Source organism: Labrus mixtus, chromosome 19 (genome assembly GCF_963584025.1).
Source record: "Labrus mixtus chromosome 19, fLabMix1.1, whole genome shotgun sequence".
Lineage (NCBI taxonomy): Eukaryota > Metazoa > Chordata > Actinopteri > Labriformes > Labridae > Labrus > Labrus mixtus.
This window is the reverse complement of record NC_083630.1, coordinates 19,974,218-19,989,330: the sequence shown is the minus strand read 5'-3', so window position 1 is coordinate 19,989,330 and position 15,113 is coordinate 19,974,218. Positions and strand designations below refer to the sequence as shown.

The 15,113-nt window shown below is 41.5% G+C and overlaps 2 protein-coding genes across 11 annotated transcripts in view; one reads left to right on the top strand and one right to left on the bottom strand.

The window, feature by feature from the left end:
- abi1a (abl-interactor 1a) overlaps positions 1-5,922 on the bottom strand; it is a 50,196-nt gene extending 44,274 nt beyond the window's left edge. For 8 of the 10 annotated variants that reach the window (XM_061063981.1, XM_061063983.1, XM_061063986.1 and 5 more), the window contains exon 1: positions 5,719-5,922. In XM_061063981.1, coding sequence (XP_060919964.1) covers positions 5,719-5,835 — 117 coding nt within the window. In that variant the 5' untranslated portion in view covers positions 5,836-5,922. The remainder of the gene's footprint in view (positions 1-5,718) is intronic. The other 2 variants (XM_061063987.1, XM_061063988.1) reach the window with 1 other exon arrangement.
- Positions 5,923-8,119: 2,197 nt separating this feature from the next.
- Positions 8,120-14,951, top strand: acbd5a (acyl-CoA binding domain containing 5a). The gene is made up of 12 exons (XM_061064178.1): positions 8,120-8,250; positions 8,593-8,713; positions 9,394-9,466; positions 9,562-9,679; positions 10,576-10,806; positions 11,278-11,460; positions 11,786-11,880; positions 11,990-12,215; positions 12,346-12,548; positions 13,126-13,185; positions 13,281-13,390; positions 13,490-14,951. Exons 1-12 carry the CDS (start codon positions 8,154-8,156, stop codon positions 13,500-13,502), a joined length of 1,530 nt encoding a protein of 509 aa, XP_060920161.1. The 5' UTR covers positions 8,120-8,153; the 3' UTR covers positions 13,503-14,951.
- Positions 14,952-15,113: the final 162 nt, after the last annotated feature.

The following is a 15,113-nucleotide window of genomic DNA, read 5'->3' as shown; positions in this document are numbered from 1 at the left end:
ACCCAGAGAGACAGAACTGTGTTAAGAGAAAAATGTTACATTCTCCACCTGCTCTCGTCAAACTCCCATTAATCCTCCTGGGAAAAGTACAGGACAGGTACACCAAAGTCATACAAGCAGGACACAAAGAGGACATCGCACCTGTCCTCTTAAACGGTCGGGATGTTACTGGTGTTGAATTAAAAAAAATAAAATTAAAAAAATGACAGCCCGTGTTTAAAAAAAAAAAAACTGCTCATTTTCGAAAAGCAGTGCAAACTAAAAGCACAAAGCGGGCATCATGTTGGCTCAGTCGGCAGTCACATGCTCGGAGATTACAACACTGGATCCGACTGACCGTGTGACCTCCTTATTTGCCACACAACATCCTACTTCCATTTCCCCATTCATTCTTACTGTATGCTGATTATTTCAGCCGTCTCCGAGGACTCCTTATCATAATGAAAGTGCAATCAATTCCAGAGACACAAATTAAAATCATGTTTTGCACATGGTATGCTAAAAATCAATCAGAAGTATATTAAGGTACCGCTGGTTTGGTTTGGGTTAGAGATCTCAAAGGGGGCGTGATGTTGTCGGCTCTGAGGTTGTCAAAGTTAGATTTGGACATATCAACTAAAATCCTAATGAAACACTCGTTAGTTATATAAATGTCTTTTGTTAAGAACAAGTGTGTACGCCTCCTCTTTTGGGATGTGTGCGACAGTTAAAATGTATATTTGACAGCAACGTGGGTCCCGGTTGTATGTGGGCTCTTTTGTTGACACTTTGAACATGTTGAACTAGACGCAGCTCTGACATAAAGGCAAATATTTTCATCATAGCGGCAGACTGTGTTGCTCTATATCCACCGTTTACGCGTCGTTCTTTTTTGTTGCGTCATGTCCCGCCTCCTGAGACCATCCCCTCCAATCCAACGGGTGAAAGTCTCCCCCGCTGTGAATGCACGTTTGAACAATCAACTCAGAGAAACTTCAGGGCCCCGGCCTTCCTGAATTTTTATAGACATGAACGTGAAACGTGAAAACGGCTGCAGTGGACGAGAGTGGTGATGTTTTTAATCTAACTGCTCGGATCTTCATGCACGTAGTGAAACTGCTCCCTACTCTACTTTCATACTGTGGATAGATTCAGTAAAGTGACCGATATATGGACTGTCATGGACTGTGTTGCTGCAACTTAGGTTTCCAGAGTCCTTCTTACATCATGTTTTGTCTCCTGAGAAATGAACGCAAACAAAATATTTCCCTCATTTTAAAAAAAACAAATTTTCAAGCAAAATGTCAAACGCACGATGTTACCGGTTCCCCCAACTGTCACGATTTGCTGCATTTCTTTGTCAGCTATGAAGAATTAAAATGAAAAAGACAGATTTGCAAACTATTTTTTTTTTTTAACTTTCAGGTTTATAAATATAAAACACAAGCTGAGGACAGATAATAAACCCTGAGTGTTGTGTTACTGTATTTAACAAAGCAGCGCTCTCCGTCAGTGAGTCCTGCCAACACGGCCAGGTGGCCCACTTTGCATACAGCGAGTGTGTCCTTGTCCCCGAGGTCAAACCGACTGCTGCGACTCGCTCACAACAATAAAGAAGAAGAAGTTATTTCCATGGGGGGGCGGGGGGGGGGGGCGGGCATTCATGATTATTGTTTTAAACACTAAATCCATTATTTATCAGAATAATCTCTGTGCACGGGTCGTAATGTGACAGGGTGTGTTTCTGGCTGGGTTATAAAAGCCACTTCCTGACATGGAGAGGAGGCATTTCCAGGGAGCTAAAGTCCTCGGAGCCAGCAGGGCAAACAGGAAACGTAACTCTGTCCTGTCAGTGTGTCATATAGGATACACACACACACACACACAGACAGACACACACAGACACACACACACTGCTGAAAACACTCCCTAGGATGAACAAAAGTCACCATGAAGTTGAGAAAGTGGGGCAGCGATGTGTCCTTGTTCAGACGCAGCTTTCACCATCTGCTTCAGCCTGCTGAGCTGCAAACAGTCCTCAGTGAACAACAGCACAAAGAGAGAGAGAGAGAGAGAGAGAGAGAAATGTGAGGGGAGGAGGAGTGGTGAGAAGACGAGCTGATTCAAGCTGAGGCATGTCGATGTGTAAGTGCCACAGTTTGAAGTGTGTGTGTGTGTGTGTGTGTGTGTATATATCTCCAGCAGACAGGGAGGGCTTATGAAAAGTACGCTGTTCGTCTGACGTGAGCTCTGACGTGAGCTGAACAGCTTAAAAATCCTGATTTTTTTTTTTTCTTCTTCTCTTAAACGTCAGCGCTTTAACCTAAAAGGTGTTCGCTGATATGTAAAAGGAGAGAAATGAAAATCGGTCAGACGCCATGAAACGCAACTTTTCAAAAATGGTAAAAAAAAAATGAAGGCGGAGATGTGATTTATTTTCATTTTTTCCATCCACTTAACTTTTCAAAGAATAAACACAGAGATCAATTTTCTTAATCTTTTCATATCCTATTAGGACAGTTGTGATATTACATCATCTACATACAATTTTTAGAAGCCTTGTCTGTTTACCAATCGCAAAAATCCAACAAAAACACACAAAATACTTAAATTATAAATTTACTGATGATAACATTTTCTGACGGCAACATGATAGCAATACTTTTCATGGCTTGTTGTTGGGCTCAACAAAAAGAGCACGGTATTGTTTTAAACACCTTGTGCTGGTGAGATACCTGCACAGCGTTCATCTTTTTCTCATTAAACAAAAAGAGCCAAAGTTCAAATGTGTTTAATGTTGTGTTTGAAACACAGTCAATGTAATGAAGGAATTATTCTTAGTGTGATGTGATGATTGTGCCCAAAGATGATCAGACTTTGGATTTATATTTCAGGGATTTTCTGAAATATTGCGAATAAACAGTGAACAGGATGAGACTCTAAATCAGAGCAAGGTACTCGGAGCTGCTTGTGGTGCTTTCACACTTGCACAAAACTCCTGAAAACCTCCTGAAATTTTCAGGGTGAGCTTATGTTATGTGTGAATGCAAACTGAAACATTTTTCACTCTGACTTTACCCGGATTTGTTTCCTGCCATCCCCCGTGTACATTTTCTCTACATAAAGTAGATGTATGAGGAAATATTCAGGAACAAAATCACCGCAAGTGAGTGGGAGGAATCTTTTATATCCAGTAACAGGCGCACGACTACAGACTGTGCGCTGCGGTGCGATCTCTGTAAACGTAATGAAACGGCTTCATCGTGTTGTCTGTTCGATGTATGTTATTCTACTCTCTTCTGCTGCTACCGTACGTTTGTCAATCTACATGTAGCATTGATATAAATTTAAAAATTGCGATCATAGCGTCGGACTCTGTTGATTCGGCAAGCGGTGGACACACACACACACTCCAGTCCGACAGTGATTTCCTCCCGCTGTGAGGTGCATGTGTGAGCCAGTCGGGGAGATTTCAGGGGCAGCCAGGCTGAAATTTTCTTGAAATTTTCAGGAGTGCATGTGTGAAAACAGCTCAAGACGTTTTATGATGCTAGAAACTAATAGTTGTTTATATGACCAACACCCACACAAAACCGTACACAAGTCAATTCTTATAATTTAGGCATGAAAACGGCCAAATTTAGGAAGTGAGAAAGTATCAGATCAATCATATGAGCAAAAAAACAGGAAGTGAAATGTCAGTACTGCCCTGACACAAATAGGTTGAAGCAAAGGTTTCAGCACTAAATCCAATCTTTGAGAATAGATCTAACTTCTCAACAACTTCTCTTCCACAATAAACCAAAAAAATCTGAGCAGCTGTTTGTTTCCCGTATACTTCACGGGGTCTATTTCTGTCAGTTTTTGTAGGTTGACCATGCTGAAGAACAGAATCATCTCATTACCTCAGCGGGGAAAGAGATAAACATTTCAGGACAAAAGTGTGCAAAAAGATTTCAGTGTTGGCCTTCAGAACGTGCACATCTGGTTCCAAATACAGTGGTGCTGCAAAGTATTAAGTCATGATGAAACATTCCTCATAAGTCAAATTACCGGCTCGTTGTTCCTACTTTAATATGAAACATCTTCATGATGAATACTCGTGATGTGTCCCGGTGCTCTGCCGGTCAGCACCTGTGCGTCTGATCGGACTTAAAGCCGTTTGTTTGCACTCACTGACGTCGTTTCTGTTGTTCTTACTCTCTGACGTTCATCACTAGATGAAGACGATGTAGAATACGTTTCTCTGTGTGAGCCTCTGGAGCTCACTGTGCTCAACAAACAAAATCAACAAAAGTTCCCACATTCAGGTCCGCAGTATGTAATCTCTCTGCAACTAAAATATAACTAAATAAACTTTAAAAGTCGCTGTAAAAAAAAAAATAGCAGATTGGCTGAATTCGTTTCAGTCCTATTTGGGGCAAAGATGACAGCCTTCCTGTGTTCTCGTGTTTGCTACAAGTGGCACGGAGCTTCTTCATCCGAGGACAAAATTACAGGGAGTCCCTCGAGGGAGTACAGCTGGAACGGACACACCCTCTGTCTCTGGCTGATATGGTGGCTCGGTCTTCCTGCTGAAAATATTTTCTCACCACTGCTGCTGCTGCTGCTGCTGCTTCAGCTGTCACTCAAGCTCTTCTCATATATATATATAAAGAGAGAGAGAGCTCTTTTTTAGTGGTGGCAAACCACAAGTATCATCATGCCAAAATTAAACAAGAGGAAGCCACCTGATGTCAGCATGACAAAAACATATTTACTTCAAAACAAGCTTTAAAAAAGGAGCTGTCACAACAGAAAAAAATGAACTACTTCATCAAGAAGAAGGGGCCTGTTGAGATTAAACCATGAAGAAGTTCAGGGAGAGAAAAATCAATACAATCCAACATTTATTGACTAAACAACAATCGCTTTACATTCCTCCCTGAGTCTCACAGCTGCAGAAGAATTACCTTGAATAATCCCTGAACGTAGCCAAAACAAGCAGCCTCCTGCACATTTTCATGCATGTTGCACTTTAAATCATTTAGGGCTTTCAAAAAAAAAAAAAATGCAGCAACAATAAAAAGCCCATGCACTAGCAATATATCTGCTGCACTGAGTGCTTACAAGCCCATAATGTACACCTTCAATAATGCAATATTGCTGTTGTATCCCAATGGGGAGTTGAACCCGTTTCTGCGGTATTAAATGGTGAGTTTAATGGCCTTGTGGAATGTAATGGACTACAGTGTTACTTTAATATTAATGTTTTTTATTTGGATTTTTATCGTGACATTTATTTCCACACTCTTATAGTTACATGTTTTTAAAAGCTGTGTCAGCATCCATTATGACAAAAAAAAAAAAAACTGCAGTAACTTTTCAATATAAATGAAAATAAATCATCTGTAAAACTTGTTCTGCAAGCTGCTGTTAACCCCACAGGCCTTCTTGTCAGCAGTGAGAGTGGGAAGCAGTTTTGACCTAGTGTAATAATAAAAAAAAAAAGTAGACACACCCTCTGTGTAAACCGAATATAAATGTTCTTGTCCAAACACTTAAAAGGATTGTGTAATTTCCCACGGTAAGTGAAAGCATCGCACTGTTCAACAAAGATTTCGGGACGGATAGTTTTATTCCATAACCGAGCCCTGCAGTTTCTTTATCCACGTTTCCTGTCCCAACAACCATTCAAATCCCGAGCTTTCCGCGACAAAAAAGGAAGCTTGAATGCAACACGGAGGCTAACTCACTTACCTGGACATAATTGTTCTCACAGTAGTCCGCGACTCTGGTTAGGTTTTGGTAACTCTCCACAAGCGCTCTTTTGCCGGCCGGAATCTCTTCCTCTAACAACATTTGTAGCTCTGCCATCTTTACATCTCACCCCGCAGAGCCTCCCTATCCCTCTCTGCCTTCCCTTTGATTGAAACAGCCACCAGCCCAGCTCTGCTTCGAGAAAAAAAAAGAAAAAAATCCTCTGCTTAGCTATTGTGGGATTCCTGCCCTCGCTTTGGCGTAAACTCAAACCCAAAGATCGTTTGTCTTAGGGAGGAGGAGTCACTCGATGTTTAAAAAGCGGAACCAGGGTTTTGTTTGGCAAATTTGTGTTGGGAGAAAAATGATAATTTGTCAAGCTGATCCGTCTTTTGTTATGCACTATTTCATATTTAACTTGATTGTGGTAACAGAACAACAAAAGATACTTTAAAGATACTGTTTAACCAAGCCTACTCCCAGTAGATCACAAAACACACACACACACACACAACCGGACAAGTCACTCTGACTCTGTGCAATAATAATGTTATATTAATGTTATATTATGTTTAACCATCCACTGTGTGCATGTCTGTGTTACACTGAATATTACGGACTACACTTTTGTCAAATAGCTGATCTATTTTATTTTTTTTAATCTATTTTTTAGTACATTCTTAATTTTTCTTTTTTTATTTAAATTGTACAGTGTTCCCTTTTTGTTTGCAATCTTTGTTCTTTGCTGCTGTAACAATGTACATTTCCACATTGTGAGATAAATAAAGGATTATCTTATCTTATCTTATCTTTAAAAGCCCATATGATTCAAAGTTTGAATTGTTTAAATTTTAAACAATCAACACCTACCAGCTACTTACACTTAATCCATTGTGGTGCGTGTTTCCCACCACAACATCCCAGTAACCTGCTACATTTTTTTATACTATATATTAATCCAAAGTTCACACAATTACTGACTGACTGACAGACTGACACTTTCGTTCATGGCTCTTATTCACTCTCTGTAATAACATATACCTGCAAATATCCTATCAGATGGGGGACAAATGTTGAACATTAGGGGTGTCTGTTTTAAATTCTGTAAATCAAAGGGTCCTTGACATAAGAAAGTTTAAGAACCATTGACCCCTAGTCAGTAATTATTTTTCAATTTTCAGTGACACTTGACGATGGTGTTGACAGGTTAGATAGCTGACTTTAAATATATATATATATGTATATATATATATACATATATACATATATATATATTTAAAGTCAGCTATCTAACCTGTCAACACCATCGTCAAGTGTCACTGAAAATTGAAAAATAATTACTGACTAGGGGTCATATATATATATACATATATATATATTTAAAAATGTATTATTGTGTTGAATCAACAACTTAAATTATTTCATGTTTCATGAATTCATGATTTTAGTGTGGTTTCATTTGTCTTGTGTATTTTATTCCCCATAGTCTTTCAAATGGGTTCCATAGAAAAAGTTTCCTTTTTGTCAGTATATTCTGAATTAATTTTCTTTCCTTTTAGATATGAGTTATTAAGCATTTAACAACTGGGGGTTGATGACGGTTTTGAGGTGGTAAAACTCGTTATTGTAGGCTAATTGACTTATCTCCGCTCTGAATATTTAACAGCGTCTTGTGTTTCTCGTAAATGAGGACAGAGTGAGACCTCTTACATTTTACATCCTGGTACCTATCACCATTCCTACAGAAGAAAATCTTCCCTGGATTTTGACAAGAGCATTATGGTACATGTAGTCCCCCCCCTTAACTGTCGCTACAATCGATACAAGATTTAAATCTGCTTTGGAGTCAACACTTTTTTAAATATTTAACCTTTTTTAACTTTTTTAATGTATCCAGAACAGAAATGTAGTTCTCTTGCGAAAACAGTTTATAGCTCTTGAAACTACAAAACATTGTCGCAGACGAGGAGGATTGTGGAACATGTAGGAAATGACAATATCCGGTCGAAAAACTACAATTCCCGTGATGCAGCCGTGACTAGCTTCATCATTATTGTTCATGGCGTCTGGTCGGGGGCTAAAGACAGGTCGCATTGTGACAAACAGATAGACTTTCACGGTGAGTTAATTTGTTTTTGAATGTTTACATCGTGTGTAGATGTTATGTAACACACATATCTGTTTATTTAGAGTGTGTGTCGCACATTGGATAGTGTGTCCTACATACACAAACGACTCAACCTCCTCCTACTGGTCACCGTATCATACTGGATAAACAGTAACTTGCAAGTTTAGCTGGTCGCAGTGGTGTTGAAAAGTGTAGTTGCATGATTGTCATGTAGAAGAAGACAGGGCGTGTGTTGTGTCATTCTGTGATGGTGTGTTTACGTGCTGTCTGCAGGTTTGTGTGTTGTTGACAGTCTCAGCGTGACACAATGGAGGTCCAGAGTGTAACAGTGGAAGAAGAGAGTCGCTTGATCCAGCTGAGGTTCGATGCCGCCGTCAAAGTGATCAAGAGTTTACCCCCAGATGGTGAGTGACATTCAGGCCACTTTAACCATTTCACTTCTTCAGGGTCCAAACGGAACTGTGTCAGACTTTTGGAGGCAGGTGGAACAGCTTGGTCTTGCCCTGGATCTTATCCCTGGACTTAAAAAGGCTTAATCCACTTTACCAAGCAGCAGTGTACGCAAGCCAAGCTTCCCCTGTCAGCAGCGTGCAACTTAATGCACAGTAACAGGGGCTGTCACTTTCTTTAAAAAAAAAAAGTCTGTCTTGTCTCAGAGCCTTCACAGATACGATGAGTGCAAGGTTGAAAACGATAATCTACCTTGAACATTTTTGAAGTGCTAAGAATCTGATTTTCTTTGTCAGGTCCCTTTCAGCCCTCCAATGACATGATGCTTAAGTTCTACAGTTACTACAAACAAGCCACTGTGGGAGCGTGCAATATACCGCGGCCTGGCTTCTGGGATGCAGTCGGCAAAGCGAAATGGTAAAACTACCCCTCTCCCCGCCCTCCTCAATTTATACAGTATTCTTGTACAGTTATGTTTTATTTTTATTTTTGAGTTCACTATTTGTCCTCTTTGGTTATGTCACTTTGAAGAACAATTTCCCCCTTGAGGGTAAAGCGGACCAAGCACAAGTCTTCAAGGCTTATCGAGAGATTTGACTGTGCATAAACCATGGCACTACTAAAATCACAGCAGTGTTTGACTTGTGCAAAATTGCACAACATGTCCACTTGTTGTCCACTTTGACCCCACTCTGCAAAGCAAAATGAAGCAGAATCTTCTCCCCCCCCCCACCACCCCACCCCCCTCTTTGTGGTCTCAAGTTGTGTGAGGTGATCTCCGGTCTCTGCTTGGAATGTAACCTCTTACCCACTAAGCTGGACGAGCGTTTCTCAGGGTCGCAGATAAAGAAAACAGTCCAGGAATCATAAAGAGAAGTCGTTTTGGAAACAGCTCTAGTTACTCATAAACGTTTGACCCGCAGCTCACAGAGAATACGTCGGCCTTGGTTGAACTGGGCTGTTGACAGGAGGTGGAAATTGGCGCAGATGTATTTGGGGGGAAAAAAGCTGATGATAGGAATTCTTCAACACTTAGCAGGACTTTTCCCCTACATAAATGATTTATTGATGCCGTTTTTTTTATTTGATCTTCTCAGGGATGCGTGGAGTTCTCTTGGAGATATGTCAAAAGACGAAGCAATGACGGCCTACGTTGATGAAATGAAGCTGGTAGGTGTTCTCCGTTATAGAATAACAGGTTTATTACACATGAATACTACCTGTGTGTATTTGCGCTAAACATCACATATTGTGCCTACGTGTAGATCCTGGAGGGGATGCCCATGACGGTGGAGGTGGAGGAGCTCCTGCGCGTGCTCGGCCCGTTCTATGAGCTGATTGACGAGAAGAAGAAGATCTCTCAGATATCCGACCTGAGCACAGGTTGGTTTTATTCACCAGGTGTGACTCTCAGTCTTTGTTTGTGAGGTGGGAAAAAAAGGAGCATGCAGAGCTTAATCTCTTTATGATTTGCCTCTTTTTGTCTGATGCTCAGCCCGTTTGACAATGTTTGCTAGGCAACTGGAAGGCAAGTACACCAACGTGTAAATATTAGATTCTTGTGTGTGTTTAGCTGTGTGTTGGTCTGGTGTTTTGTGTTGGCAGTAACCAGCTATGAGGACGTCGAGGTCTGGACCTCTGTCATTTTTTTTTCAAAAACAAGACAGCAATCTTTTTTTACTTCTACTTTTTTTTAAATTTATGAAGCACTAGATGGCTTTTACTTTGAAAATATTTATACAGAAATGCAATTTTGAAGTCGCGGTGGCCGCCTTAACAACATGCACCCACCGCGAGGTTGTTGGGGGGGTAAAAAAAAAAAAAACTCTGCACACACTCTGATCGTTACTTTACAAACGAGAAGTAAATGTGTGTGAGTTGTCGTTGTAGTTTAGCTTACATTGCATTTGAAATGCCTTGAATAGGAAACATTAATATTCAAAATTCTGGACCTCACTATTTTCTAAACCCTGGTTACGGCCCTGGTTGTAGGTTAGATACCTTTTAGTGCTGATTAGCAGGTAACTCAGATGTGTTGATGAAGTTCAGGTTTGCACTTTAAAGGTTTCTTTACCATCAGAAATCAACATTTTGATTGATTCAGATCGACTAAGGTGTTTGGAGTTATCGTGCCTATACATTAGATAAGTGAGTCATCCCTTTAGTGAAGTCTGTGCCTCTTAACCCTTGTGCAAAACTGTTTAATTTTCTGAAATGATACCTGGAGAGTGTATTATCAAAACACTTTGTCATTCCAACAAATGTCTCTTGTTGCACAGGGTTCGGTACCATGCTGAATTCGATGCCATCAAAGAGCGTCACAAAAAGCATCATCAGGACCATGGAAATGAACGGCACCCTGGAGACTCGCCCCGCAAGACTCAAATCAAAGGAAGTGAGGGAGAGGTCGGAGGATGAGGCTCAAGAGGAGGAAGGTGAAGAAGAAGAAGAGGAAGAAGAGGACGAAGAAGAAGAGGAAGAGGAAGTTGCAATAAGGGAGGTCAGAAAAGGTGAAGAAAATAAAAGATGTGTCCTGACATTTTAAAAACAGGAGAAACTTAAAGCACCAGTAAGGAGTTTCTAACTGCTTATGTAACAGACTGAGATGAACTCGGGTGCCTCTTTATGACCCACTAAAGCGGTGAAGTATTTCTGTGCAGTTAATTTTAATGCCTGAAATCACTCCTGCGGCGTGGGGGTCAGGTGAACTGATTCACAGCACGCTGCTCAAGTAGCCTTTTTCACATTTTACATGGCAAACAGTCACAAAAGGTGGTATATGTAAAAACTGTTAAAAGAAAGCAGATCAGATTTTTTTGTTGTTAAAGGAAAGCCCTACTTATGCATGCACAGGACTCAATAAGCGTAGAGATAAGAGTTAACGTTGTGTACACAGTGGTGCCAAAATCAACACACACCTGTCGCTTTAACTTGACCGAGTTTTCCTTTTTATTTTTTTTTTTTTACAATTTTGATTTCAGACAAGAAATCAGCAGCGCCGCAGCCAAAGAAGAAAGGTGCAGCAAGGAGACACAAAGCACCCCTGTCCAACGGTAAAGTGGCCAACGGGGGCACCCATCTAACAAACGGGAGTCATTCCAGGACCGCTCCGAGCACTGACGAGTCCCAGGAGGGTGAACCTGTACTCAACGGTCACCACGCGGGTAAGGGGACGCAACGTTTTTTTTCACGCTCTTTCTCGACTCCAAAGAAGGGGTGCCTGTGTGCGAGTGCACCTCGTGATCGGTTAATCTGCTAATCCGCCGTGTTTCCCGGAGCTGCAGCAGCGTTTCAGCCGCTGAATCTTAACACGTCCGTCGCTCCTGGAGAAGTTTGAATGCACTCAATTAAAAGCTTTGCGAGAGAAGAGAACACACGGCCTCAAAGTTCAGGGAGAGCTTTCGTCCTCCGTCTAAGTGCAGCATGGTTCAGTCGAGCTTTTACGATGCATCGCTGAGCTTCTTTTTTCTGATTTTCACCCGATCTCAGATCCGGGTTTAGATGTGTCCGGCCCCGGTCACCTTGCCAGTGACTCAGACAGCGAGGTCTACTGTGACTCTGTGGACCAGTTCGGCCAGGAGGAGGCAAGTTACCAACTCGTAATCACTTGTACAGTAAGATTGGTTGTAGAGCTAGGTCCCACCATGAGGGCTTGTTTCATCCTAATGTGTGCATTGCGTGCCTCGTCCGCAGAACTCGGAGCATAACCGCTCTCTGGACGAGCTGGATGAAGAGGAGAGCCACATCCTGACACCGCTAGACGAGCCGGAGGCGACGAGGGAGCTCCAGGAGGAGACTCACGAGCCGCCTCGGGTCGTCAGGTGTGGAGGAGAAGACGGAGACAACAGCGGAACAATATCACAGAGACAGATGCTGAATGCGGGCATGCCCGACAGCTCTTTGGTCAGAAGAGGAAGGGGTAAGAAAGTCCTGATGAGACTCTTTAAAAAAAAATTATAAGCATTTTACTGGATGATAGGGAAAAAAAAAAAAAGATTGGTCGCTTTAGTTTCATACTTTAAAGTTTTTTTTTTTGTTTTTTCTAAAAGGCTCCAGGTCTCCAGGTCTGGGCTCTGGCTCTCTGGTGCCCATGTACAGCAGCGGAGACGGGGATGGGAGCCGAAGAGGCGGAGCGGTGACACCCGGAGGGAGCCTGAACGAGCAGATAGTGGTGGCGCTGGCTCGGCTGCAGGAGGACATGCAGAGCGTCCTGGAGAGGCTTCACACCCTGGAGGCTCTGACTGCCAGCCAGGTCAGACCAGTCTGTTCGCTCACTCCTACGTTTCAGGGAGAAGAATTACACGGGAGGGGGATTTGAAACCGCATATTTATTAGAAGTTGAGCAACAAAGGGAACCAGCTGGTTGTGTTTCAGGGCAGATACTTCAGTAAAAGGTGACAAAGAGAAATCTAAATCTCTACAGAAAGGCATCAGGAGCCATGATTGGACGTTTTAGTAGGCAACTGGTTTGATTCAGACATAAAAATACAAAGATCACAGAGCTGCATGGGTTCTTCAAACAGAAGAAAATTATCAACAAAACCTGTCTAATACATTTTTCAGTCATTTCTCTAACAAAAATAAAAAGTCAGACATGCTTGTTTCAGCTTCTTACATGTCACTATAATTCTCTTTGTAGAGGTTATATCAGTCTATCAGTTCTGATTTCAGGGTGTAGTCAGAGCTTTTCAGTCGAGGCGATAAGAGGTTTTGCACTTTGAGACTGTAAACAACACTCTAAAGGAAAGTTCACCACTGAAACTATCAGATACTCTTCATTTTTTCATCCGAGCAAAGTTTATTGACTTTTTGTTTTATTCTTCATGCAGGCGAGATCGATGTCCCTGTCTCCAACGTATGCCCCTCCCCCAGTGAACAAGAAGAGACAGGTAACCACTTCAGAAGATGTTCTTCCTCTCAGTTTATCCTCATGAGGTTTATCAGTCAAAAATAATGTTGTGATGTTTATCCTCTCGTTGCCTAGAAACCATCCTGGTGGCCTTTTGACATTTCTCCGACCAGTTTGGCCTTTGCTGTCATATGGCCTTTCGTTGTTCAGTGGCTTATTCGCCTGTACCTGCAGAGGAGGAGAAGGTAATCTTTTTATGGAGAAAAAAAAATCAACTTGAACCCTGAAACATTGTAAAGGCAAAACTCAATTTAACCCCTTAATGTCTGCTGCTTCTCTCACAGGAGAATCAACTGAACCTCCGTATTGGCATAGATGACGAAGATGAGTCATCGTAATGTCTTTGGTTTGGGCTTCTTATGGCTGAAACTCCCACCCCCTCCCCTCCCCTCCCTCCCCGCTTCAAACCACAGCCCAGTAATTTGCTTTGCACTATGAAGAAGGCGTCTAAAGTAATCAACGAGCGGGAGGATATCTCTGGAGTGTGTCGTACTGTGGACGTGGAATCAAATAGAAACATGAATGTACGGGCTTGCAGCCTTTGGTTATACAACCTTTCTTTTAAGATGGTACCACTGTTAGAGGGAAAGGTTTTTTCGCTGTAAGAAATGCTTTGGTGATGCGAGGGGGAAAAAAACGTACAGATGGGAAGTTGTCAGCGTGTTTTGGAAAACCAAGAAACGGTAGCTTCTCAAACGATTCCCATAACTAAGGCTTTGTTGCACAAAGAAGGGCCCGAAACGTTTAATTTTTTTTTTGAGCGTAGCGCTTGATGTGGTTTGACGTTTTCACAATTCACTGTCATTGGTTGCCCAGGTGATGCTGCTAAAAAAAAAAAAAAAATGAAATGTTGTAATAACTGTAGTTTGGATTGAATGTAATATATTGATAAGTTGCGATTCTTTTAAATTCTGAGAATAAGTTAATATTTATTGCTTTTAGGCAACAGTTTTGATGAAGGCATAGCTGGCCAGATTTCCGCTGTATAAATGAGGTTTATGTTTAAAGCGAGCGCTAAATGTTGTGAATTAAAGCTAGAGCAGGTTTCTCGTCACGTCCGTCATATCTGTGTGCGCTTTACTTGAACGTGGTCCGAGTCTCCACTTCGTCGTTATCCGAATAGAAAAAGTGCCTCGACATCACAAGGTACATCATCCATACTGTAGGTGGCATTATGAGGTTTTTTTTACATTCACATACTGTAGCAGAACTGTTCCAGTGCCGGACCAAATTAACATCCATTGTACCATTTAGTGAACCATGAGGTGGTGAGAGTCTCTGACGACCTGATTTTCCGCTCAGCTGTGTGATCATTAACGCTCTTGTCATCGTCTGTGTTGTTTACGCTGTTTTTCTATATTGTATAATTTTGACGTGTGATGTAATGATATGTTTGTAAGAATATTGTTGAAATATTTTTGTGAGTGAGCGATAGTAATCATGAGACGTTAACACGCAAAGCAGTGCGATCTACATGAATTGTAACTAGATGTACAGTTCAGATTATAATGCAGTATTTTAATTGCATTCCCATTAATGAATATAGAATATTATATCATATTTACAAAAGGTCTGCTTCTGCAATAGCACTAATTTGCCAGAGCCATTTTGTTTTATTTAAAAAAAAAATAAAAAAAAGTATAACTTTCTACTGAAACATACTAAGGCTTTGTCTCCCCCTCTGCCTGTGGTAGAGAGGAGTTCGCATGTGATAATCCAAGCCTCAAATAAAGTTTTCATAAAGCATTTCAACCTGTGTGCTTCATTGAAACAAATCATTCAACAGTTTGGGAAAGTACGTCTGTAGAGAGGTGAAGCTCCGACCTTTGAGGAAGTAGAATCTTGGTTTCGCTTCTTCAACATGTCTAGAACACGCTGAGACTGTGGTGATGAACGGGGCCTCGGAGA

Coding starts and splice junctions, on each gene's coding strand:
- acbd5a (XM_061064178.1), top strand. CDS start 8,154: ATGGAGGTCCAGAGTGTAACAGTGGAAGAAGAGAGTCGCTTGATCCAG. Junction 8,251..8,592: donor CAAGAGTTTACCCCCAGATG/GTGAGTGACATT, acceptor TTTCTTTGTCAG/GTCCCTTTCAGCCCTCCAAT. Junction 12,549..13,125: donor AGGCTCTGACTGCCAGCCAG/GTCAGACCAGTC, acceptor TTCTTCATGCAG/GCGAGATCGATGTCCCTGTC.